At 42.9% G+C, this 27,519-nt stretch overlaps 1 protein-coding gene across 1 annotated transcript; it reads right to left on the reverse strand.

The window, feature by feature from the left end:
- On the reverse strand, positions 1-27,519 carry WDR48 (WD repeat domain 48). The gene is made up of 19 exons (XM_066627767.1): positions 27,446-27,519; positions 18,736-18,876; positions 17,948-18,026; positions 17,345-17,427; positions 17,076-17,205; positions 15,448-15,536; positions 14,611-14,712; positions 14,005-14,229; positions 11,282-11,356; positions 10,749-10,851; positions 8,445-8,542; positions 7,754-7,861; positions 6,850-6,946; positions 5,959-6,054; positions 5,578-5,683; positions 3,578-3,665; positions 2,521-2,597; positions 2,234-2,426; positions 1-271 (listed from the first exon to the last, which is right to left on the reverse strand). Exons 1-19 carry the CDS (start codon positions 27,491-27,493, stop codon positions 176-178), a joined length of 2,034 nt encoding a protein of 677 aa, XP_066483864.1. The 5' UTR covers positions 27,494-27,519; the 3' UTR covers positions 1-175.

The raw sequence follows: 27,519 nt of genomic DNA on the forward strand, positions 1-27,519 counted from the left end.
TTCATCTATATTACAGATTTATTAGTCACTTCAATTCAAGTAGACTCTGTTCGCACCAAGGCATTAGAAGCGTCAGATCTACCTTAGGGTTTCAGTGGGCTTCTACAGCGCTACAGCTGGAACCAGTACAGTAGGCTCAAGTAAGTTAATAACCAGTTGGGTCCCCCCACTTGGCTCACGTTGACTTCTGGCGGTAGTGGAGAGTCAAGTCGCCACCACTCTTCCATATGAAGTGCTTGACTGTTCGTAGGTCCATATTTGGATCCAAAACCTGTTGTACAAAACCATTTTTAAAAAAAACAGGATTACTCAACCATTGTCAGATTCGCTGACAAACACTCTCCCTTACGAGAACAGGCCCCAGGGAATATACAACCAGGGACTAGAGCATATGCACTTCCCACAGTGTGCTATGGAGAAGGAAAACATCTCTATGCATCTTCCCCAGGCACAGATACTTTCCTTCTGACAGCTGACAAAGCACTTACGTGGTTCCATTCATCAGATTTGCTGCCATAATTATATAATCTTTATATAGCACCATGTGCATGTATAATGCTTTACAAAGAACTGAAAGAGAAGGTTTCCACCCCAAGGTGCTCACAATCTAAAAGTTAGAGCCAGAGAACTTCCCATTCATGTTGGGAATGAGAATCCCATGTTGGGAATCATGTTGGGAATGAGAACTAACTTCATGTTGTAAATGGGATAATTCAAATTTAGTAATCACACCAGGTATGCCACACAGCTGAGTTTTGCTAAAGAAGCAATGCCATCCCCTTCTGGGTAAGAGTAATTTGCCCACCCCTGCAAATGAAAAATTTGTAGAAGAATCATTTTGTTGTCGTGGATTGTTTGGTGTCCTCCCACCTGACAGTTGAGGTGGTCAATCACTGGGATGCAAAACGACAACTAAACAGTATCCCCTACAGGAGGGGACAACTAACCCCTTTCCAGTCAGACTATTTTACATATTCAAGCATGCATTCTAGTGTACACCAGAAATGAAAACCTGAAGGTCATGCTGGCCAGTATAACCAAGCCCCGGTTACAAACAGGCTTGATTACAGCAATTCATAATACACCGAGGTACCTCTGAAAATTTCTCTGAAATTTCTATTGGTTTAGAACAGGGGTGCCCAAATCCCGGCCCTGGGGTCACTTGTGGCCCTCGAGGACTCAATGCGGCCCTCAGGGAGCCCCCAGTCTCAAATGAGCCTCTGGTCCTCCAGAGATTTGTTGGAGCCCCCACTGGCCCAACGCAGCTGCTCTCAGCGTGAGGGCAACTGTTTGACCTTTCCCGTGAGCTGTGAGATGAGGGCTCCCTCCACTCCTTGTTGTTCCATGTCTGTGATGCAGTAGCGGCAGCAAAGGAAAGGCCAGCCTTGCTTTGTGCAAGGCCTTTTATAGGTCTTGAGCTATTGCAAGACCGTCATTCATATGTTCATCTTTAATATATTCATTTATGTAAACTTATGTAAATTTATTCAGATTTTAAATGTAAATTAATTCTTTTTTTCCCCCCAGCCCCCGACACAGTGTCAGAGAGATGATGCGGCCCTCCTGCCAAAAACTTTTGGACACCCCTGGTTTAGAAGGTAGCTACTGCCTGGGTCTGGGGAGCACATTACACCAGCTTTGAAACAGCTTCATTGGTTGCTGGTTCATTTGTGAGCACAATTAGAAGTGCTGGTGTTGTCTTTAAAGCCCTAAACAGAGCAGGACCTCAGTAACTCAAGAAGACTCTTCTCCCACATATACCAGCCTGTGCATCTTTGTCTGTGATCCTTCTTGGGCTTGAAGCTAGGTGGGTGGCACTTGCTGAGGGGGCATCTGTAGCTGGGGCACCATGTTTATGGAATTCTCTTCCTGAGGAGGCCTGACTAGCACCTATTCTCATGTCTTTCTGGCACCAGGCAAGGAACTGATTTTCTCAGACCTTCTGAACGTAGTTTAAAGCATTTTAGTTATTTTTTAAAAAAATGCCACTGTGCATTTTATCCTGTTTTTACTATTAAGATTTTGTTAAAACTATTTTAAAACAATATGTTTGCAAAGACACCCTGAGATTGTGATTTAAATGTGGGCTATAACTGATGTAAATAGGATTCAAAAATACAGGAGAATTAATGAACTACATCTTTGACCTACCCCAGCTTCACTAATAGTCCCCCAAAATACCCTACCGTTGCTCCAAAGAGCTCAGGGTGGTCTATGCAAGCAATGAGTTTACCTGGTCCTGGCACAAGAGTTCAATTTTCTCCTCTGCTAAAACTGCGATGTCCTCATCTTTTTCTTGTTCTCCAGCTTTCTCATTATTGGAAGAGCTGGTTGTCTGGGATTCATTGTCCAGATTTATTATTTTTTCATAGACATGTTCCATCACCTTCCTGACCTGCAGCATGTCACTGGCAGACAGCCGATCTCTGTAGAAACAAAGTGATTCAGAATTGAGACTGAAGGCTTAGCCTACTCTGGCTTCCCGTGTCCCCCTGGAAGTCAAGGGGACTGCACACTTACTTCTTTAATGTTTTTGCCCCAGAAGAGGAATGAGGTTGGAGGTAGAAGGGAATCTTATTGAATTTTGGCATGTTTTTCTACAAAATAAAACAAATGGTAGAAACAGTTATTTTACTACCCAGCTTTAACAAATACATTTCACTTATCTAACTGCAAAGTAAATTTTGGATTTAAGGTGCATCTTATTTAACAAACCACATTTTTCTAGATCATTTTTCAACACATTTTTAGCTTAAAAGCCTACATATGTTGCACCAGGTGGGAGACAGGCAGAGAACTGCAGCCATAAAATCTTGGTCTGACATCTAGAACTGTTCCACATATATCCACTGAGGCTCCCAGAGTTTCTTTTCTGACCACAGCCACTTGCACCAAATCTGAAATGCTTCAAAAGTTCTCCCAAGATTTTCAAGCAGTCTGTCAGGCAGCATATAAATATTAAGCAGGAATATGATGCATGAACCTGATCTCCTAACATTACATTTACTTCTACAAAGCAAGCTGCTGGCTAATCCACATAGAAAACAAGTACATTTAAATAACACCCAAAACATGCTTTGGTGTAAGATCAGCAATTGGCAAGCATGGTTAAGTTTTCCCATAATTATTAAACAATATTCTACCCCACTTTTCTCCATCTGAGGGATTCAAGACAGTTTACAGTATCAGTTTAAAACACAATCAATAGAAAATACAACAAGAAACCAGCAGCAATTAGAACAGGAACAACAAGACCAGTTAACCCCCCTCCCCGAAATGCCTGTTGACAGAGTCAAGTCAGACAGTGTAGTACTGGCAGGGAAGGAGGCAGCCACACAGTTCAATGCAAGGAAGTCCACATTTGGGGGACTGCCACTGAGAAGGCCCTCTTGCAAGTCACCACGAATGAAACCTCAGAGGGTGGCAAGACATGAAAGGGAGATTCTGACCTTGCTCTTAATGGATGGGTAGCTTCATACAGAGAAAGACAGTCCTTTAGGGCTAAAGCCATAGAAGAAAAGAAAAACAAAACCACAGAAGAGATCTAAGCTAAGACCTGACAGGCTAGAATACTTACATCCACGGTGATGTCAATTACCCATTGTGGCACAGTTTCATTAAGGAGCATGGATTCAGTTTCACCACCAGAATCCCGACACAACAACCTATGTGGTAAGAAATGAGTGTTGAGTGGCACACTGAAAGGGTAAGGAAAAATCTTTGTGCAAGAAAACATGATCACTGCTAACTAAGCAAAGGGGCACCTTTAAGTGATGACTCTCTTGTACTTGGGAGAGAGAGAGAGAGACTGTTCCTGTTCATTCCAGCAAAGCTTGGGGGGGGGCAGTAAACCCACAGTGGCCACTTGCTGGTGCCTCCCTTGTGCCACCATTTTTAGACTGCAAGCCCTTTAGGCACAGAGAACCACTATCTCATTCCTTTTGCTAGATAAAGCACATAAAGTACCTTTTTCTTGAAACGTGGTAAGTAAATATTCTAAATAAAAGGTAAAGAAAATATAATAGGCAACAGTGGACATTAGACATTTTATTTTCTAGTCCCAAGTCTTAAACACATCAGCCGCTATCAGAATACATTTGTCCAATAGCTAAAGGCATATGCTGTACATTATGCTGGTGAACAACAAATTTAAGGGCAAGCAAGGAAATGGGTCTTGCTACAGATGTTCCTTCTGTTCCAATAAATAACAACACAGGGAGGAATTCATAATTCCTGTGCTGTGTCAGAAGGCAGGGATCAGAATCAGATACCAGAAAAGACAGAAGAGACTTCACTGCCAGATAAAACCTGTGGAACTCTTAAGAAACTAGCTCAATGCTTGGAGCAAGAAGGAATAAGAGAACAATATCCCCAGGTAAGCCCTGAAATAAACAGGCAACCAGACAGAACATGCAAAAGACCCCTGCTGGCATCAGAGAGCAGAAAGAAATCCCTCAGTAACAATTATCGGGAGGGGCTGGTCATCTTTCATCACTTGGATAGAAAGGGACATCAAAGTAACTTTCTTTTCCCAGCAGACGCAAAGCTCACCAGGAACTGGATGTCCCAAAGCAGAAAGTCATCTGCAGCAGAACACCTGCATGAGTTCAAGTTATTACTTCTAATTTTTGGAGATCTAAGCATTCATGGTGCTTCACGTAGGATGAGGCCCAAGTTTTGAGGGGCCTTGGGAGAAAAGCCTGCAAGGGTAGTCCCCCCACTTTGAAAAGCATATACATGCCCCAGCTACCTTTCTTGGTGCCCAGGAACTGGGCAGTGGGTTAATATCTGCTACTGTCACTGCTCCCCATCGCCTACTGGTAAGCCTCCCCACTGACCTCTGGTTGGCTTATTGGGTTATTAAGGGGAGAAAAGACACCAGAATTTGTAAATGGCACTGGAGGAAAAAAAAAAAAGAGCAGTTCACTGCTTCCACTGCCTACCAATAAGCTCAATGGGGAAGCTGAATGAGAGGTAGTGGTGAGCAGGCAGTAACAGTGGACCATGCTTTATTCTTTGCTGATACTGAACAATTCTTAAATATTCTGCCTCCTATGCAGTGTCAGGGGACAGGACATCCAGAAATTGTAAATGGCACTAGAGAAAACTAAGAGGTCGCTGCTCCCCACGATCATCCACATACTTCAAAGGCCCGAGTTGCCAGGAAGAGGTGGGGAGCAGTGGCAGTGGCAGCAGCCCTCACTGCCTTAGGTTGGGTGGGCACAAGTGTTGGCCCTTGCCTGTGTATGAATTCCCAGAACGAGTCCCAAGAGACCCCATCTGCAAAGCTATCCTCTCAATCCTTACATTCCCCCATTGCAAGTGGGATGGGACACTGAGAGTGAATGGCAACAATTTTCCCAAGGCCACCTAGCAGCTTCATGGAAGAGACTTTCCAGTTTGTATCTCAGCTTCATCACTCTACTTACTCTCCAGAGACGCAGTTTCCTTGTAATCATTTTAAATTTAATTGCAAATTCAGTCATTTGCTTAACAGCCATTTCACCAATCCCTGAGCAATAGGATAGCCATCACCTCCCCCTCCCTCCCCACATTCTTTTTCCAGAAATGTTGTACCTAAACAAAGTGCGTCCTCCAGCTTCACCAAAAATAACTGGTGTGTGTGGTGGCACTTGGAAGTATCCATTTCCTTTCTGCACTCTGTTCTCGTGCTCACCATTTACTATTGGGGGATGGGGAGAAAACACACAGAGTATTAAAAGTCCATATAGTAATCCAGTTCTAAGCAGAACATATCCCATGTTCCACACTCATACCAAGTGACTTTAAATCTAAATACTTGAATTAAGACTGAAACTGCAATCAATTCCCTTGTCTAAAATCTAGAAAGATCAGGGATCAAACCAAGTTTATTGTGGGAAAATTTCACTGCAGTGGTATACTGATCCAAATACACAAGAAATCCAATATTCCCACACAGCCGAGGGAAAAGCTCACCATGGTTCATTTCATTTTCCTCTTCATCCATGGGGTTGATGTGTGTTCTTGGCCAGTACTCCAAAAGAGCCTGTAGTAAGAGTCCTCCAAGGTTCACTATAATTTATAATCCAAAGAGAAAAGGAAAACAATAAGGAATTATCTCTGATTCATGCATGTGCGGCTTGGAAAGTGTATTTTTTTAATTCCAAGTCATCGTATTAGTCATCATATTAGTAACAAACTTAGGCTGGGATCCAAAGAACTGTGCCACTTATTTCACACATTTAAGGGGACTTTGGTCTGAGTGGTTGTTGGGGAGGCAGAAGCACAACAGTAACCCTACCCAACAGCGTTTCGCTTTAGAATCAAACCCTTAAAACAGGTGTGAGAAACGGCATGAGATTCTGCTGGAAAAAAGAGGGAGTCAAATCCAGTGCATGCCCAAGCCCTCATGTGCACCAGAAACGGCTTTTTGGATCTGGGCCTCAACTCATATTTCTGATCTAAAACTCAAGGAGTTAGTGCAAAAGCAATTTGCCGGAGAGAGCTAGTTGAAAACTGAGGTCCCAACACTGTGAACTTGAGAGGCTGCAAGGTCCAAGATACAGTTTCCAATACATGCAGAGGAGGGATCAGCTTGCTTCGGTTTCACAAATTATATCTCACAGAGACAAGCAGAATTGTGGACCAAGGCAAGCTGCGCAATTTGAGTCCAGCAAGAGTTAAACTTCCAGACAAAACTAACATAATACAAATTGTCATGGCAGTAAGCCAGAATTCAGAGAATTTTCTCAAGAGCTCAACAGATAATTGCTAAATAGAAAGTTTATAACATTGCCTCTTTCCAAAAATAAGGAACATAGAATAATTTGTTGTCTTTTTATGAAATTAGGATGGCAGCACACTCACGTTTGGGATCAGATCCGTCTGGACTGCTAAACCCAGCATCTTTTGCTGAGACCCAAGCTGCAAAGCAGTCACTCTCATCTAAGGTAATTGTCAACATCTGTTGAAAGAAGATCATTGGGAGGAATGCAACATGAATACCACCATATCAAGAGCAAACACTATATATGTCTCCTTGCATTCAAAGGATCCACAAAGCTTCAACAATCACACTTTGATTACAAAGGGTTTACATGCAAGACGACAGCATTTGCCAATATATTAGTATCTGCGTATTTAGTTTAAATAAAATTTATAGTAAGATCTATTTGTTACTGTCCTAGAACAGTTTGTATTCACTGACTTGCTAATTACTGATAGACAAGCAATTAAAACACGTCTGTTTAGACAAGCAGTTTTCAAATTCTCTTGGAGTGTTTGAGTTGCTCTAAGTTCTTGCGGGGGCGGGGAGGCAGCGGGGGCGGGGGGAAGGCTGAGGGGGTTAACTACTCTGTAGTTTTTCAACCACATCTCTGTGTGGTTTGAGGTCTCAACTAAAACAGTGTTGGGATAGCAAGTTCCTGGGTAAACAATGGAAGGAATGAAACTATAAATTCAAGATTTCAGGCTCTAAATGAGTCCAGAATGATACAGCTTTTTTATGTTGATGCAGAAGTTAAGCATTCAGGGCTTCTCCCCCCCCCCCCCCGAATACCCTTCGGTGAAAGAAACACAAAGTATCAACAGTATCATTTACCTCTTCACTACAAGTTATCCATATCCGATTTCATTTTTTTTTTAAATTGAACTGAAGACTCAACTGCAACTGACCCCAATAAAGAAGGTGTTTCCTTATCAAGAAGAGGACGACTATACAATACAATGTCATTTGCTGATGTTATGGAAAACACATTAGGGGATGCCTTACCCCAGTTTTTAAGTCTACTGAAAACCAGTTTGGCACATAAACCATTTTAAATCTCTTCTTAATTTCTTCTTCAAAATCCACTTTCCCAAGATCTTCTACTTTACAGGCCTGTATGTGAGAAGACCGAAACATAGTTCAGTATAGAACCTTCACTTGTATTTCATGCTGAAGAATTGGTTTGGTCATAATTGCACTTGCTAGTTCTCAACACACCCAGCCTACATAGCTGAAAAGAGAAAAGCAAACAAAACTCCTCAAGCACAAGTTCACTCAAGCAACAAATAAGGGGTACAACCCTTTGAACTCCCTTGGAACCACTCCTCACAAATCAGCTGATACATAGGATGGAGCATGGCTGCTTTTTTTCAAGAGAGGCAAGGAAGATGGAGCAAGTGTTTAAAATGTCTGAACACATGTACAAAGGAATTCCATTTTTTGTCAGGGATGAATTAATTTAGGTCAGTTAATTAAGTCAGGAAAGAGCAAATGACAGGTGGCATTAAGTGTAAGCAACCATAAATCAATTGTAATAAATCAGCCAAGAAGACCCTTTGTTGTTTTAAATAGCAGTACTTGATAAGTCACAACCTAACTTACATCACCAAGTCAAAGTAACAAACTACTGAACACGGAGTAGTAGCAACTGTAAGAAACCCAATCACAAGCACATCTGAGCCACTGCTACACCCACCTTCAGTACATCCCAGTATGCCACATTGTTGTTTGTATCTTTGGTTAATATGTGTCGCTTGTCATTGAGAATGTGGCACTGAATAATGCTAGCACCCCCTAAAAAGAGGAGCAGAAAAATAGTTAAGAGACTTCATGCAAACAAACGAGTGAAAGACAAACATATTAATACAAAAAATAAGAAAAAAATATCAAATTGTACAGGTCCAAACTGATTATCTGCAGATTTAGGACCTGTGGGTTCGTCTGGACTTCTTTCCTCCAAACGTGAGCAGCTGAAAACCAGAAGTGACCATTTTCGGCCCAAAGAGGCCCTCAGAAGGTCCTGCAGACATGACTGGAGCATAGCTCCAGTGTGCCTGACCCACTGATTTGATTATCTGTGGGTTTTGACATCTGTGGGGGTTCCAGGAACAGAACCTCTGTGGCTATGGAGGCACAACTGTATCTTCATTTTTTTTTAACTACTAAGGAGTCATTCATGCTTTGCTATGGTATGCACAAGTTCATGTAAACTCTGTGTAAAATACTCTAGTGTTACCCACCAATGAGAAGCACTAAAGCACCTGTTCAAGTAGCAGACTGGGGAAGAAGACAAGGTGATGGGGTAGCAGGCATGGAATATGCCCCCCTCCCATCCTCTTCTTGTCACTCTCCTTGGAAAGCAAGTGAGAGGAGATGGGGGAAACACACTTATAGCCTCCTCCTCCTCCAGCAATGTTACTGAATGTCATGGAAGAGGAGTTGTGGGAGGAGGTAGGAACTGTTGTCGATTGCCCTCACCCCTAGAGAAAGATTGCCACTTTTCCTACTCCTCCACAGATTCTTCAGACCAGGCAGAGAGGATCCTGGACTCCTAGAACCCTTCTTGCCCAGTCAGTTTTGAAGATCAGGAGAGAGATCTTGGGGTGGTGGTGGACAGGTCGATGAAAGTGTCAACCCCATGTGAGGCGGCAGTAAAGAAGGCCAATTCTATGCTTGGGATCATTAGAAAAGGTATTGAGAACAAAACAGCTAATATTATAATGCCGTTGTACAAATTGATGGAAAGGCCACACCTGGAGTACTGTGTCCAGTTCAGATCGCCTCATCTCAAAAAAGACATAGTGGAAATGGAAAAGGTGCAAAAGAGAGTGACTAAGATGATTACGGGGCTGGGGCACCTTCCTTATGAGGAAAGGCTACAGCGTTTGGGCCTCTTCAGCCTAGAAAAGAGACACCTGAGGGGGAACATGATTGAGACATACAAAATTAGGCATGGGAAGAATAAAGTGGATAGAGAGATGCTCTTTACACTCTCACATAACACCAGAACCAGGGGACATCCACTAAAATTGAGTATTGAGAGGGTTAGGACAGACAAAAGAAAATATTTCTTTACTCAGCATGTGGTCGGTCTGTGGAACTCCTTGCCGGAGGATGTGGTGACAGCATCTGGCCTGGATGCCTTTAAAAGGGGATTGGACAAGTTTCTGGAGGAAAAATCCATTATGGGTTACAAGCCATGATCCGTATGTACAACCTCCTGATTTTAGAAATGGGCTATGTATCAGAATGCCAATGCAAGGGAGGGCACCAGGATGCAGGTCTCTTGTTCTTAGGTGTGCTCCCTGGGGCATTTGGTGGGCCGCTGTGAGATACAGGAAGCTGGACTAGATGGGCCTACGGCCTGATCCAGTGGGGCTGTTCTTATGTTAAGCAAAGGAGGAGATGGAGAGTGTCAACATCGTTATCATCGTTAAGGAGTGTCAACATCGTTATCACTGTGGCAGCCAACACTTCCACTTCTCGACTCTGCTGCTTAGCATTTCCTCAAAACAAGCCAGGGTGGAAGTTCTTTGGAATAGAAGAGGGCAGGGCACATGTGAAAAAAAAGGGAAGGATGGCAAAATTTTAGTGTTGCATTAGGCAGTAGTCCAGCTTTGACCAGGGCTGAATACCCTATACCTAACCTGTTATGGTTCTGAACTCAACTCTCAATTCAATTTTTCCATTCGAAACAAGAAAACAAAGTTCATTGGTCAGAATAAGAGATATGGCTGAAAATTTGCAGACTGCTTCTAGCAAACATACATACAGGTCAAAATTCTGGGAGCAGAACTTCTGCACTAGTTCTCTGCCTAACCCAAGTCCTGATCCAAGAGGACAAAATCCCTGATGCTTTACTTATAAGAATGCTAATACACCAAAAATTTTGGAAAGACCAAATTTATATTATATTGTATATTTTTTTCTCTGCCCCTCACCCTCTCTGCCAACCCTAAAGTAATATTTCCCAAGTCAGTTCCCCCAATATCAGTGTCACCTTTTATAACTTGGTCGGGCTGTGTGCAGAGGGGTGTGATGGGATTGGTACAGTCATTGTCATAGTCCCCCGAAGCTCTAAAGTTGTGTATTCCCTTCAAAGTCTAAACAGGAAAACGTGACATGAATATAGTTAGAGGACACTACAAAATATGAATAGCAAGTTAAGAGACAGGAGTGAAGACAAAAAAAAGAAGATTTCAGGAACCAATTCTCAACCATTAAGTCGAATGCTCATTGCAAAATACTGAGGAGGTAAGAAGCCAAATGGTCACCAACTGCCCAATTGAAGGGGCCTCACTGTCTGTCTCCAATTCAGCCAAATAAAATGGCAGTTTCCTTTCTCCAACTATCTCCTCTTCATGCCAGTGCAGACATCAGAGCACCAAAGCTTACCTAGCAAAATAGCAAGACAGTACCTACTGACTGTTGCATGAGGTTTTTCAGCTGCCTGCACTGGTGCCTACTTTGAGGCAAAAGGAATAGGACAGGGCAAACAGATATTTAAGTTTTACAAGTTAATGTGGTTCTTACCCATTTATTCACAGATGATTTCGTGGTCGCAACCCAAAGTGCTGGAGGAGGATCTGCTGATCGATCGAGTTCCATCTGAATATCCAAAAGATCAAAATATTAGGTCATCTTTCTACAGGTGCACACCTGTACAAGATGAATTCCTCTGAACATATCTGAACTTGCATGTCAGCTACAGTAGATGAAGTAAAATCAGCACTGAATTAGAATACAGGTCAAGAGATAATGAGTTTCTGCTGGGAAACGTTTCTGGATGATGAAAATGCCTGGTGAACACAGATTTTGAATATTAAAATATTTAATCTGAATGTTTATACAGTGGGATTGTGATAGCACACTGTAATGCTGTGAGAACCCTTTCCACATGCACTGCTTATACCAACAAAATGGACAACCTTACAGATATATTGCACACAGATTTATCCATCACATACAAATGGAAGACACAGTATTCTTAATCTGTGGTTTCTACATAAGTTTTCTGCAGCCCGATCAGAATTTCACTGGCCCTGTATTTTTGATATAGACCTTTGGTACTCTTGGAAAAACTTAGTAAGAATTGACAATGTTTATTTTGTTTAAAACATAGTCGAAAGAAAGGGTGTCATCCAGAATAACAGTCCATGAACAGAAATACACTCTATGAATGGAAGTACTGGCTTTGGGTGGCAACAAGAGTAATAAATTCAAATATATGGTAAAAAATCAACTTGCCACAAGTTTAAATAAAATCTACACATACACACAGCCACAAGGAGACCAGTAGCCTTACAATAGTGTCTCTACCTACCCACCTCCCATTATGTGACAGGGAACCCTTTTGAGGCAGGGAACCACTTATTTAGGTATGTAAACCATTTCATGAGTTTTGTTGAATAACCAATACAGAAATATTAAGAATAATTACAAGTGGGCCTGCAGTATCTGCAGATTTGGGACCATGGATTTCAGTATCTGCGGGTTGGACCCACATGAACCCTTCGGAGGTAAGAAGAGCTGTGCTCCCCTCACTTCTGGAGGGTGTTCTGAAGGCCAGGGATGCCATGTGCGGCCTACCCAGCCCTCAGAAGGTCACTTTTGGTTTTTCGTAAAAACCAAAAGTGGCATTTTAAGTCCTTTAAAGGCCTTCAGAGGGCTTCCCTGGTCCTCCAAAGGACTTTCAAGGCCTTAAAACCTCACTTCCAGTTTTAACAAAAAACCAAGAGTTACCTTCTAAGAGGCCTTAGAAAGCATCCTGAGGGCCGCGGTGGGGGGGAAGAACCCCTACAGACAAGGAGGGTGACCCTGTATTTCCATTGCTGCTAGCAAGAAGAAAATCAAGTTCATTGCACTGATCAGTAGGCAAAAGAAAATGCCCCTTTGATTTACGTACTACAGTGGTGCCTCGCATAACGAAATTAATCCGTTCCGCGAGTCCTTTCGTTATGCGAGTTTTTTGTTTTGCGAAGCGCGTTTTCCCATAGGAATGCATTGAAATTTAATTAATGCGTTCCTATGGGCAAGAAAAGTCAGAACAAAGTCAAATTTGGTTTACAAAGTGTTTATTAGGTGCTCTTTAAAGGCATACATACTGTACAGAGGATTTCAAAAACGGGGGGGGGGTGCTGATTGGGGAGCTTGAAGGCTGTAATCCTGTGCACACTTTCCTGGGAGTAATTACAATGGGACTTACTTCTGAGGAGACACGCACAGAACTGTGCTCTAAGCTGGGGAGGACAGAGCAGCTGCACTCAATTGCTTGCTTTTGCCGTGATCATGGGGGGAAACGTGAAGAAAATGGGGCAGTGAGAGGGTGAATGAGCCATGGGGGGGATGCTGAGTGGATCATAAACTGACATGAAGATCCGCCCCTTACTAGTGTGAATGCGATCATAAACTGGCATGAAGATCCCCCGCTCCCTAGGGTGAATGTGAGCATAAACTGACATGAAGATCCCCCGCTCCCTAGGGAGAATGTGAGCATAAACTGGCATGAAGATCCCCCGCTCCCTAGGGTGAATGTGAGCATAAACTGGCATGAAGATCCCCCGCTCCCTAGGGTGAATGTGAGCATAAACTGGCATGAAGATCCGCCCCTTACTAAACTGACATGAAGATCCCCCGCTCCCTAGCGTGGACGGGATCATAAACTGACATGAAGATCCGCCCCTTACTAGTGTGAATGTGAGCATAAACCGACATGAAGATCCACCCCTTACTAGTGTGAATGTGAGCATAAACTGACATGAAGATCCGCCCCTTACTAGTGTGAATCCGATCATAAACTGGCATGAAGATCCCCCGCTCCCTAGGGTGGACAGGAACATAAACTGACATGAAGATCCTCCCCTTATTAGGGTGAATGTGAGCATAAACTGCCATGAAGATCCCCCCCTTAAAACAAACCAAAACAAAAAAAATTCGCCTTGCGAAGCACGGGTCATAAAAATTCGTGGTGCGAGTTACCAAACTTCGCGAACTGCTTTCGTTATGCGAGTTTTTCACTGCGCGGGGCATTCGTTATGCGAGGTACCACTGTATCTTGTTATAGATACAAGTTTAATAAACAGTGAGCAAGATCATCAGACACATCCTCCTCACAAATGCAATGCATTAAATTGCAAGATGCATTTCCAAAATGAGCATTCAGGACAGTCAAGAGGCATCTGATGAAAGTAAGAGCAGGTCAAAGCTTTCATAGCAGAAAGCTGGACAATACTGTACAACCAGCTTCATTATATTACCTTAAGAACAGGTGCCTTTTCTTCACAAATGAGCACCCGGATATCAGGATTTCGTAAATCTGTACAATATATCTTCCTATCTCTTCCACCTGAATAAACGTGCGTGAAGGCTTCGTTAACCTGAAGTGCCCAGACACCTTCATCATGGACTCTGTATGTAGCTATGCACCTTTGCTGACCAAGGGACCAGAGCCTGATCGTTCCATCAGAACTGCCAGAAAGACACTGCAACAAAAACATGGCAATTTAGCTTAAAACCATAACACATATCCATTAAAGTAAAATAAAGACCCAACTCTCTCAAGTTACTGCGGAGGATGTATACTTCCAATATGGTCACTGTTTTTCCATTCACCTCTTTTTCCACAGACCATAAAATCTCCAAACTTAATTATATTATACTGCAGTGTATTGACATCATGTACACGACACTTACTCAAGTCCATAAATTCACTTAACTTTGCCTACTGGTTCCCTACAAAGTGTTTGCAACTATAGCTATAAACACTCCAACATGAAGCAATGATCTTGAAACGTGAGGTTTTAAGACTGTACAACCCAGGGATTGTCACTGTGCATCCCAGAAGTGCCAAGTCAGATACATACCTGGGTGCCATCTCTGTTCAATAACAATGCTTTAACGTTGTCCGTGTGTCCCTTGAGTTTCATAAGCTTTGCACAAGTTCGTGGATCCCACACCCTTAAAACCTGTTGAAAAACAAGCTCCTGAAGTCAGTTTTAGTTCTGAAACAAGAGCAGTCCAATTCCAAACTTCCTTTCAGAAAGCCATTTTATAAAGCATTCAGCTAGCACTGACCCTATTCAAGCCTCATGAATTAGTATTACCCACCTGAACAATGTCATACGTTTTAAAAATAGATACATTGAATACACTACTCTTATTTAAGAGTATTTATTGTATTTATACAATACACTTATTTAACCCCTGCTAATTGGTTAAGAGGCACTTTTTCAAGTGGGTGCTCCTTTTTCAGCAGGGGGAGAGTAACTGGCCCACCTCACCCCAGCACTGTCTGTTCTAGTGGCTGTCTGCTGGTATTCATTTGCATCTTTTTAGATTGTGAGCCCTTTTGGGACAGGGAGCCATTTAGTTACTTGATTTTTCTCTGTAAACCGCTTTGTGAACTTTTAATTGAAAAGCGGTATATAAATACTGTTAATAATTAATAATAATACTCCCACAGCTCTGCAAATTCTGACTACATTAGAAAACCTCTTTGGATCAGACCACAATTCTACTGAGTCCAGCCATATGCAAGTTTCCCAGAAAAACTGAATATTTCACATCTGAAATAGTTATGCAACAGGAATTGGGACAAAAAAGGATTCCTGAAGCTTTATACTTCAAACTATTGAATTTATTCAGATGTTGTCTATAAACTCAGCTAACATTTCTGCAGAAATAGGAGGAATATTGCTTACCTTTTCAGTGGACCCTGAAACTATTACTGTTCCCATCTGATTCATGGCAAGGCTATAGATAGAATCTTTGTTCCCACTAAGAGAAGAAGCTATTGAAAACAAATACAAATAGCATTTTTAACTTGACACATTTCAATCTACTTGGAACGAATAAGTATCTGATTTCTTTAAGTGAACAAGAATACACAGCAACAAAGAAAATGACATACCACTGACAGAAGACACTTCTGAGGTCATGACTGTTTGTAGCCTTTATAATCATGCTACACTTTCACAGCCTCCATATACACACCCTCCATATACACACAAACACACACACACACCTCCATATACACACCCCCTGCATCATGTTTTCACCAAGAACCAAGTGTTTAAAGTGCATGCAGTAGATGCAGAGAGACATTTTAACTGGAAATCCAATCCACCAATGTTAATGTTCTTATTCAAGTTCAAGGAGAATCACAAGGTAGCACAGCAGTTATAAGATATGCTATGAGGCTGAAAACTTGCAGCTCCCCCTCAAGGGTACATGGGCAGCCCAATCCTGAGCTCCCGTGGTGCGCAGGTTTGGCGGCACCGAAAACAGCTGCAACCGTATCCTGCGCGCCTCGGGCTACTGCAATCGGCATCTCGGGAGAAGGACTTCTATCTCCTTCTCCCGGGTACGGGAAGTAGCCCCGCAATGAGGCTCAGTGTAAAAGCATTTGTGTAGGGCACCAAGCCCTGCACAAATGCTCTGGATCTGGTGGAGCAGAGTTCCAGCAGACCCGCCTCCCTCCCTCCCTGCTCCCTCCCTCAGGCATACCTCCTCCCCTCCCTCTCTCTGTCCTCCATCTGCCTCCCCCTCCTCAGAACGCCTCCTCCCTGCCCCCGCTTTCCTCACCGTGGCTTGACAGTCCGTGTGACCGCCAAGTGGCAGAGGCTGCGCACCCACCCAGTGCTAGCCCAGCACCAGCCAAAGCTGGGCTACCACAGGCACTGGCCTGGCATTAGGCCTCAAAAATTTGCCTCACAGTATGCAGTGCGCACCGGCGGTAAGCCAGCATGTCGAGCTCAGGATTGGACTCTTGGTCTCCAATCCAACATCACCACAGTATGTACATTTTCTTTCTCCCATATAAGTAAATGACTGTCATTCATGAAGGGTGAATCTCTGCACTTGATGCTGTTGGGCAGGAGCAATATCTACCCTCCCCATACACATGAACACAGGCTGGTATGAGGGGACCCCCATGGAGACCCTCCACAGAGACTGCAGGTTCCTGAGTGCAGAGACACTGAACTGCACCTTTGCCCAAGGTTCCTGGAATTACTGGGCCTTCAGCATTCAACATCATGACAGGCATTTTGCTTGGAAGACTGAATTGCACCGCCTCTTAATTTGCTTCTTTGATTTTATCAGTTTCAAAACTACATTTGTATTCCTTTTAAATGTTAGTTAAAAGTATTTTCTAATCACGTGTAACATTCAACATATCCATTTTGATTTGGCAGAGCCATAATTTCTGTCAGTTGCTCAACTTGTAGGCTAATCAGTGGAGCAAGAGTGAAACAGAGTGAAACTCCTCCTCCACACAGGAAGTATCTTGTACAGACCAGCCTATACTTTACTTCCCCTGGATACTTACTTGTGACAGTGTTATTGGAGGCAGTCAGTGCTGTTAGTGTATTTACATCCCAGAGGAATATCTGTCTGTCCAGCCCAGCAGATGCTACCAGTTCTTTATCTTTTGCATATGCCAAGGCTTTCACATAATCCTAAAATAAAATATGTAAACCAATATGATGATATGGGACTAAGAAGCACAACATATATACAACTTTGAAGCCATTAGCAATACTGATATTACAACAGTAATTAATCATTTTCATTAGAGAACTTTGCAAGAATGATTACCTTGTGTGTCCTTAGTGTCGACATGCAAAATCCCTTATGCGCATTCCATACTTTAACAGTAGTATCGGAAGAAGCAGATATTACTACAAGGAAAAATAGTTGTAACAGATCATATTTCTATGGCAAAAGATAAGCGTGTCTTTATACTTTAAAAATCAGAAGTCCTATGTACTCTGTGATTAATTACAAGTATCTTTATAATGTTGTCATTCTAAAAACACACAAAGAAGCACAACACCTGAGGGATAGCTTTGAATCTCCCTCTCTAGAGATGCCATCAGACCACTCCACTTTATAGCTTTCAGGGCTATGTAAACACATTTATTTCTCAAGCATTCCTTTCTTAATTTTAATGTTAGTTTCCAGATGCTGCTAATTGATGCTGACTGCTGTTTTATAGTACAGCTGCATTTTTAACAGATTTTTGCAAGCCACTTCCAGTACTTTTGAAGGCTAGTAGTCTACATATCTCAAAACAAATGTTAGCCTCATTGATCTCAGTAAGCCTTATAACACCCCAGAAAGTGAAGTGCTCTGGGAAAAGCACTATATAAATATTGTATTATACACATTTCACTCTTTACTGTCTAAAAGGTCACTTACAAGTTTTGCCGTTGCAACACAGTACAATGTCATTCACCCAGTCTGTATGATGTTCCATAGAGGCTATATAAGGGTCTTGCTGGAATCAAGAACAACAGGTTGTGAGTTCTTACTCGTGTTTCAAGGGAAAAGGCTATTTGCAACTGCTCACATTTTTAGCTACATTTCAGCCCAGTTAGTTTACACAGCTAGACCGAGCCAACGAATGCCACGCAATAACCTTAGTAAGAAGCCCGCATTTAGCTCCTATTAAAAGACCAGAAAGTTATTAAGAAAATTTATTGCTTTTCAACAAAAAAGTTTACAAATTAGTTTACAGAGAAAATAACTAAATGATTCCCTGCTCCAAAAGGACTCACAATTTAAAAAGATACACAAGAAAAACCAGCAACAGCCATTAGGAAACATACTGTGCTGGGGGGAAGAGGAACAGTTAGTCTCTCCCTGCTAAATATAAGAGGAGCACCACTTGAAAAAATGCCTCTTTGCCCAGTTAGCAGGGGTGCAGGGTTATGCACACTAAGCTGGATTCAACTTCACACCAAGTTTGATACACACTGGGATAATTAGTTTTCTAAAACTTCCATTCATTTTCAAGAAAACTTGAACTTCCTCCAGATTCTACATTAAAGGGTATGACAAAACTTTGCAGTATCTACAAATTCTGCATAATGCACTGATGATTTCTAATGGGGAGAAGAAACTTCAATAACTACTCTGACTATATTTAATATCCTAAGTTCAACTTTTTAAAGGAAGTCAAAGATGGATGCCAGGGCTTGGCTTACCTTGTGCTGATTGACACTCCATATCCTGATGATGGAATCTCGGCCTGCTGTAAAGAGTCTATTTAATGCTGGGTCCAGCTGCAATGCATTTACTCCATTCCGGTTGTACTTCTCCACCTCATCTCTAATTACATAAGAGACCTAAAATGTATTGACATAGATCCAATTAAAGCATTTAAGATACGCTTACCTGTAAATTATTTCACACTAAATAGCATTTGCATTAATTTTATAAAGTATCACCATGAATGCTTCAACACCCTTATAACGGTTACAATCAGACACAATAAACCATGTTGTGTCATTCCAAGAATGAGCTCTGGTGAGCTCACATTCCCTTCTCCACAAGCAAGGGAATTTAAAATTTCTGTTTGCAGTTTGTGCCATTTTCCCATTTCAGATGAAATTAGAAATACTTGGTTTGCGCAAACCATCTCTAATCAACAAACCAGTATGTCATACTCAGAGATCTCACTGTAGGAGAAGAAACACTAGATTCAATAACCCTATGCCTCCAACTCACTACTCCATGGCTCCCAATCCTTCATTCTTTGCCATATTAATATTGCACCCTTCTAGGGATAGCTCCGCATGTCTTAAGAGCAGCATTGTCCCCAGTGTCCTTCTCGGACTTTGGGACTGCACTAAGTTGTTGTGGGAGCAGGATGGGGAGTTGGCACCCTGATGGTGCTGCAGTGATCATAATGCCGCAGAGACCCAGCGACAATTCTGATTGCAAATCGGAACCGAGCTCTGATAACAGATTGGAGCTCAGTACAGTCATGCGAAGGGTCGCAGAGGGGGCTGCAAGCCTCCAGGACCTTCCAGGAGGCTGCAGGGCGCCCCCAGATACATTACAATGTCCAGGGGTCCCTACGATATCGGGGACCCATTCCTGGTCCACTCTCTTTAAGGTGGAATGGCCCATTTCCAGTTCCCCTGGTGGGTTATGACCCACGGGTTTGGGAACTGTTGTCTTAGAGGCCTGAACCTAAACATATGACTAAGTACTGAGATGTAGATACTGAGAGGGAAACCAGGAAGCAAAGTCTTCATCATCTTAGATACAGGAAACTGCCTATACTCTGCAAGACCATCAGTCCATCCGTCAAATACACCAACTGGAAGCAGCTAACCAGGGGTTCAGGGCAAAATCATTTCTCAGACCTACCTAGAGATACCAAGCACTGAACCTGGGACCTTCATGAAAAATATATGCTCTACAAAAGAGCTACAGACCCACATTCAAGCATTTAAAGATGTCCCATAAAATTATGTAGTTTATGACTCTTATGCAGTAAAAGCAAATTGTCCAAAGATGCTATCGCACTCTGCAAGCTGATGGCACATTCCTACATATATAATCTATCTAGTTTTAACACAGAACTTACCAACTAATCCTTCCTGTCATTTATTGCAAATTTACGTGTCTTAATTTTCTACATCAGAATAGAAAATGCATGTTAGTTTTGGACAAGAGAGTAGCATATGTATAATAAGCTCTTTTCCCACAGTTGCACTGACCTGCCAGGAAAGCATCACTCCTGGTTCCAGAATCATGAATGGATTTCATGATTCTAGTTTCAGGTTTTCTAGTTTGTACAGGTGCAACCTTGCTATACACTGATTTTTTGCACATGAATTTGACTCAACACAAATGGCCACTGGAAATGAGAAAGAATGTGCTGATCCCTGGAGAAGGGGAAAAATGCACCCCTTTAAAATCAGTTTTAAAAACTGCTTTTCTTACTATTGTAGTGAGTCATGCAAGGGATTGCAGGTATAACCTAGTTATCCATAGATTTTTCTCTCAACTTCATGAGAAGGTCCCCTTAAATTAAAGGAAAACAGTTGTTTAACAATAGCCTTGTTAATATGGCAGTCTGCTGAGTCTCTCTCCAAGGCAAAGTGACCCCTCCCTTCCCCCCACCAAGTGAAAGATTACTTTGCTCTGGGTGAAGGGAGGGAGCAAGACTGATGGATTGTCTACCTAATGACTCTGTCTTAACATCACAAAGGTCAGCAAGGCTGTTTTTAAAACATCAGATCAAAGGGGCTGTTTTTTAAATGCATTTGCTTCAGTTTTTTTGCAATTCATGTGAATTCTGGGAACTGAACAGTCACGAATAATGAGACTCAACCTGTACTTTAAACTAGAAACACTAATTTTAAAAGTAGTCTCAGTTGTCACAATGCAAGTTCAGGTTAGCAGTTAGCATCAAGCACCTGAAATACATAATTTCTTGAAGCAATACAAATACATATTCAAAGTAACCAGCAACAAGCAACTGTAATTTGAATCAAGAAGGCCCTTGAACTTTTCAGAGCTTGCTGGATCTTTTGAATCTTTTACCCTAATTCTCTCAATCATTATAAACCAAGAATACACCAAGAGATTGGCTTATGACAGGACAAAACCCTAAGAGCAAAGATTAGGGGTTGGATTGGGAAACTAAGTGGGAAAAGAAAAGACCAAAAGTGTTCAACAGCAACCATAGCAATAGTTTCATTCTACCAAATGCTGTGACCATCTCATGCAATAAAGATTTGCAGTCATGGCTCAAGTGTCTCTTCTCTCTCAACACAGGAAAACAGCTCTCCATAAAAGATCAGATATACTTGACATGTGCCCCTCTGTTTCCCCCCAACCCAAAGTCAAGACTCTTCAAAACAAAGATAACATGTTCAGATGTCAGGCAGGTACTCTACTCCAGGTCCAGGCAGGAACTAAGAGAGTATAGAATGCACCCACTTAAACTGTATACTTGAAAAAAGTGCAACCAGATCATCATGTAATCTGTGCTATAGAAGAATGTTCAAGATGGTCTAGAACACATGATACGATTTCCATAAATCTATACATGTGCTGATGGATTTGGCTATTAGGCTGTACAGATAAAATTACAAGCGCAATAGTGTATTGCATAATATGGAGAGAGGCCATTAGTCCCGTTTGCTCCAGCAGAAGTGACTGAGAACTACAACAAATTGCATGTTGATGAAAATAAGCATCAACACCATGCGGTTTTGCTGTTATTGAGAGAGCCCGAGTGTAATATAGTAAAAATGCACAAGAAATATGTAGCAAGAAAACCTATGAATCTAAAATTCAAAATCACATAGTTGACTTACTGCTTTATGCTTTGTTATATACAAAACATGAGGCAATAACCCAGTAATGAAAAACAACTGCAGATTGTTGTTTTCACAATGCATGATCAAACACTGAAAAAGTGGCTGTGTCCTGTAAAATTCGTGAACGTAAGGTACAAGTCTCAAATTGATGGTTAGTGTCACCATTAAACAGATCAATGAAGACTGAAGAAAGAATACACTGAAATAATGCATGAACATGCATAGCTAATTGAGCCCAGATTATCGGAATATCCTAGCAAGGGATCACATATGGAAGCAGAAGCTCTAACTGCGCTGTGACCCAGAAGAAATACTGTTTCTAATTGGTTCCTATGACCATATATTCTGGATCACAAACACAGACCTAATGATTCAATTTATCCTGAGACTTCACTTACAAAAGTGAACCAAGGAGAAAAATACATTTCTAACAGTGCAATCCAGACTTACCCTTGAGCTGGCACAAGTCCCTTGCGCTGGCTCCCGAATGTTGCAAATGTGCTGTAAAGTATGTTCACGGCTATTCAGGAGCATGCTAGGCCAACTCAAGGACATGCGCTGGCCTAGCAGTGGCAGAATTATGTCTGGGAGGGCTAATTTTGTGCAAGCTTCAGCAGGCCAGGGCTGGGACAAATGGGAGAAGTTGGTGATAGCGTGTAATGGAGGCACAGATGGGCATTTAAGTGGGGGAGACTGGGAGGCGGATCAGGCCGGGGAGGGGGATGGGACCAACCATGGCAGTCCAGGCCTGATCTTAACCCCCATCCCTGGTCTGACCAATATTATATGGCCACTCAGATATGCACCTGCAAAATCGTGGGTGTAGATCCAAGTAGCCCCATAGGTCAGGCTGGTGCACGACACAGGGTAAGGGGAATAAAAACCCCTTACTCTGAGTTGCGCCCCAGCCTGCACATACCTTGCTCTAGATCAGCAATTTTCAACCTTTTTCATCTCATGGCTCACTGACAAGGCACTAAAATTTTCAAGGCACACCATCAGGTTTTTGACAATTGACAAGGCACACCATGCTGCCAGTGGGGACCTCATATCCCTATTGGCCCTTCTAATAAATGACCTTCCCTCAAACTCCTGTAGCACACCTGTGGACCACTCACAGTGGTTGAAAATGGCTGCTTTAGATACAGTGCAGCCAACTCAGCCTTCCTGTTTCAGTGCAAGTTAGAATTGCTCCCTAAAAACCACAAGACAGGAATAAGACTAAGGTACGGTAACAGAAAAACCTAAAAAGACAAATTTGCATGACCAATGTCAGCCTTATTTTGCTAACAGATAAGTAGACATTTCACTCCAACTGTTGATAGCAGCAATCTCAAAGGAAATTGATTAAATGGAAAGCAAAACCTTCATATGGTATAAATCCCACACCTTAAAAAGGAGAAAATTATTCATAAATGAAATACAGCAGAGGAGCACTAGCACTATTTCCTGAATCTTATGGTAGCTGCTCTAACACAAAATGAGGATTTGTAGCAAAAGTATGTCTTGAGGCAGAACTGCACATTAAATGGTGTTCCATGTAAAAACCTGGAGTTTACAGTTCTGAACCACCAACAACTGACAAGGAAAAATGTAAAGCATCTCTTCACCACACATCACCCACAGCTTCTTTGCCTGATAAAGTTTTGAATGGAGAAACACTTTCACCCCAAAGCATCCAATTCCCCTACCCCCTTCCTTATCTATAGCTCAGAAACTAGCTGCCTTCAAGAGGAAGGATTTCAACACATTTTATTCAAGTAATTTTGGCATTTTCAATACAAGGAACCTGAGTTAACAATTTCTTCTGTGCACAGACAAAACAGACATCGTGACCCTGTTCCCACTCCTGCAGCAGGCGTTCAGGCAAGACAAGGACATTAGAGACATGAAGCTCAGTGCCACATGCCATTTAAGCACATTTAAGAGTTGATCAGCATGTTAATTTCTATGAACATTAGGTGAAGTAACAACCCTTTACATCAGGATATTCATTTTTTAAAACTTTATTGCTCACATTACTGAATAGGCAATTATGCTACATCCTGTTTTGCTAGCCAATTTTTGATAATTGTTTGAATCTCTTTGAAGGCCTCTAGTTTTTAAAAAACATGTTGATTGTTATGTTATACTCACTTAAATTGAAAAACTTACTTCCAAGCAAGAGGACAGAATCAGGTTAGAAAAATACTAGTGACCTGTTTCTAGCTGTTACCGTGAATGTTGAAAAACAAGGCAAATTACACAATTTATTTGCATCCAATATTTAGATACTCTAAAATCAGATTTCAGAAATATCATAAGCTAGCAAGCTGGGATAATCTTTCAAGGTACTACTGGGTTCAAAAGCACTGGATGTTGCACAAAATACAATTTTTTGCTCTGCCAAATGAGAGGCAACAAATAACAGTGCTCCTTTTGTAGAATTCTATAACCTTGCCAAGTAAAACTTTTGTATAATGTCTATCTTCTAAAGAATAAACACATCTTTGTGAAACCATGGAGGAAAAACTTTAAAAGTAAGTAGAGCTATTAAACAGTGCTTGACAGGCATTAAAAAGATGAGCTGAGAACATCTGTGGGGAAAAAGGCCTCTTGAATACACTTAAATAGTTCAAATTAAGGATGCTTTAGGATGTGTGCTAGAAAAGTCTCATCTGTAATTACAGGGCTTGGGGGAAGAAGTTTACACTAGTGATACACTAGCTGCCCTCCTCCTCAGGAAATCAGATGCAAAGAGGACAGATAAAGTTAAACAAAGGAAGGCAGGCAGCAAGCAGCTCTTCATCCTCTATTGTGTCTGACATGTCCCATGCCTGTTTTGGTGGGGAGACTTCTGAGCTACCACATACTAGAACTGTGCTTGCTTTCAACAGTGTGGCTACTTCTGTGGGCTGGCACCTTTGCTATCAGCCATCCCAAGCCCAGCCCAGCATATCCTTTTTGCCCACTCCCTTGAAATGGAAAAACCTGGCTGCACTGTCAGAAGAGACTGTCGTACAACCATATCCTTAATACTAAACCTCTTTGTCAATTTTAATTCAAACTTAAAAAACTCATGGACATATTACAGAAAACATTACAGAAAAGAACCCCTTTGGATCAGGTCAAAAGCTCATCTAGTCCAGCTTCCTGACTCTCACAGCAGCCCAACAGATGCCTCAGGGAGCACACAGATGACAAGATACTTGCATCTTGTGGCTGCTCCCCCGCACATGGCATTCTATTTACCTTTGCCCCCCCCCCCTGAAGATACCAGCCTGCAGCTTGGGTTTAACTTGGGGCACTTTCTTAAACACAAGTGACCAATTTTTAATGCATGAAACCTACTGAACACACTATTCCTCCCTCACCCGTTTGAGGTAGGAGAAAAAAAACTGCCATCCACGACCAATTTGGATGACAGAAAAAGTTTCCTATCTGGCCCTCATGATGAGCAACCAGCTAATCTCAAACTGAACATACCCATCGTGGCTTCATCTTGTAACCTGTGATGAAGTTTTCCTCCAGAAATCTGTCCAATCCCCTTTTAAAGGCAGCTAGGCCAGCATACAAATATAATGAACTCATAAGAACCTAAGAAGAGCCCTGCAGGATCAGGCCAAAGGCCCTTTCTCACAGTGGCCCACCAGATACCTCAGGAAACACACAAGACCACAAGAGACCTGCACCTCGCTGCCACTCCCCCTGCATCTGGCATTCTATTTACCCTTGCAACCTCCAATGAAGACACCTGCAGCTTGGGCTTAACTTGTGCTATTTTATTAAATAGAACTGACCAATATTTAACAGGGACACACAATGGATTGGGAATCAGATGAGAGAGAGCCTTCCCACTGGAGTCCTTCTAAAAGCGCTGCCACCATGTGAGGTGCGCAAGTACTCACAACCCATGTGCTCTGAACTCTGGTGGGGAGGCTCTGCCTCACCTGCCTCCCCATCCACTGCATGTTTCTTTTTTAAAAAACATGAAATGAACTAAACACGCTGGCCCTCCCTCACCAGTCTGGGATGGGAGACTAAGTAACTGTTACCAGAAGATCTCAGAGGTAAGTGCCATGTTTTAAGAACATAAGAAGAGCCCTGCTGGATCAGGCCATAGGCCCATCTAGTCCAGCTTCCTGTATCTCACAGTGGTCCATCAAATGCCTCAGGGAGCACACAAGACAACAAGAGTCTGTCTATCCATCCATGTTAAACGATCTCCAGCATTCAGTAAAGCCCTTTCTGTGCTCATGGCATAGAGCAGGTGCATCACACTTGTTTCATACAGTGGGCCAAACAGCATTCAGGATGCCTGCTGAGGACCAAACGTGATGTCATAAAGCAGGAAGTGATGCCATTAAGCAAGTCAAGACCAGAAATAAGCACTTTTAAAACTTAGGAACTCATTACTGTAAATGACAGAAGGAGTCGTAGCAAATCTTGATCATGTTTTCAAGGTATGGCAGAACCCAACTATCATGCAGGATGTCCTTTCAGCAGTGACATCTCAGCTCAGTTCAGCAGCTGAGAGCCACTGATGCTGGTACTGGGAGAGCCTGAGGGCCAAATCAACAGCTTCTGGGGGTGCGCATCAGCCCCCAGGGCCTTGCGTTTGACACCTCTGCCCTAAAGGCTGCTGCCCAATTTTTTTAAATGCCAAGGAGTGTGGCTACAATGGTGACTGGGCAGCAGTGTTTCCCCCTCCCAGTAGCAGCTTCTTTGATTAAACCCATTTTTGTCCAGCTCACAGGTGTACACATCTCATCCCTGTCGCATATATGCAACACTGGGCAGACACTGGCTTTAACCATTGATGTGCACAGCCTTATCTGCCCTGTCAGTTTCGTGAACCGCCCAAAAACTGGGTCACGACCCACAGTTTGGGATCCACTGGGACAGAGACATACTGACAGCTACATACTGATATCCCACATGGTGGGAGCCCTTTTGTTCTCTGTAGAGAGGGACAAGCAGGGACTCAATGCCACACACAGCAGGCATGTGCTCACAGCCAGCAGCCCCAGAGGTGCCACAGTCCACTAAGCAGCCACCTCAGGCTGCAATCCTATCCACACTTGCTTGGGAGTAAGCCCCATTGACTATAATGCTACTTACTTCTGAGAAGGCATGCAGAGGCTCAGGCTCTCAGGTTACAAGCCTACTTGCTTGGAAGTAAGCCCCATTGAGTATAATGGGACTTATTTCCAAGTAGACATGCCCAGGCTTGGGCTCTCAGGTTGCCATCCTATCCGCACTTACCTGGGAGTAAGCCCCATTGACTCGAGTGGGACTTGCTTTTGAGTAGACATGCCTAGGCTTGGGCTCTCAGGCTGCACTCCTCGCCACTTACCTGGGAGTAAGCCCCACTGACTCTAGTGGGACTTGCTCCGAGGAGACCCGCCCAGCCTGAGGCGCAGTCCAAAGGGCAGCCAGCAGCGCCCGGCCAAGGGCTGCCCCTGAGGCGGCTCCTCCTCCGCGCCCAGGGCCGCTTCGAGAGGGCGCCGGAGGGGAGAGGCAGTGCCGCTCGGCGGGCCGAACAACCTCCCCCCGGCCGGGCACCCCCCTCCGCGAGGGCCGCTCCGCCCCTCACCTGCACTTTCCGCCGCCCGGCCGTGTTCTGCCGATGATGGGCCGCCATCTTGCATGTTGACACTCCGTCGTCAT

The sequence above is a fragment of the Tiliqua scincoides genome, chromosome 5 (genome assembly GCF_035046505.1).
Source record: "Tiliqua scincoides isolate rTilSci1 chromosome 5, rTilSci1.hap2, whole genome shotgun sequence".
NCBI classification, from domain to species: domain Eukaryota; kingdom Metazoa; phylum Chordata; class Lepidosauria; order Squamata; family Scincidae; genus Tiliqua; species Tiliqua scincoides.

Bases quoted from the DNA above. Each gene is read 5' to 3' on its own strand.
- WDR48 (XM_066627767.1), bottom strand. From the start codon at position 27,493: ATGGCGGCCCATCATCGGCAGAACACGGCCGGGCGGCGGAAAGTGCAG. The intron at 14,230-14,610 runs GTATGTATCTGA...TTTTTGTTGCAG, and splicing joins TGAACAGAGATGGCACCCAG to TGTCTTTCTGGCAGTTCTGA. The intron at 2,598-3,577 runs GTAAGTATTCTA...TTTATTTTGTAG, and splicing joins TAATTGACATCACCGTGGAT to AAAAACATGCCAAAATTCAA.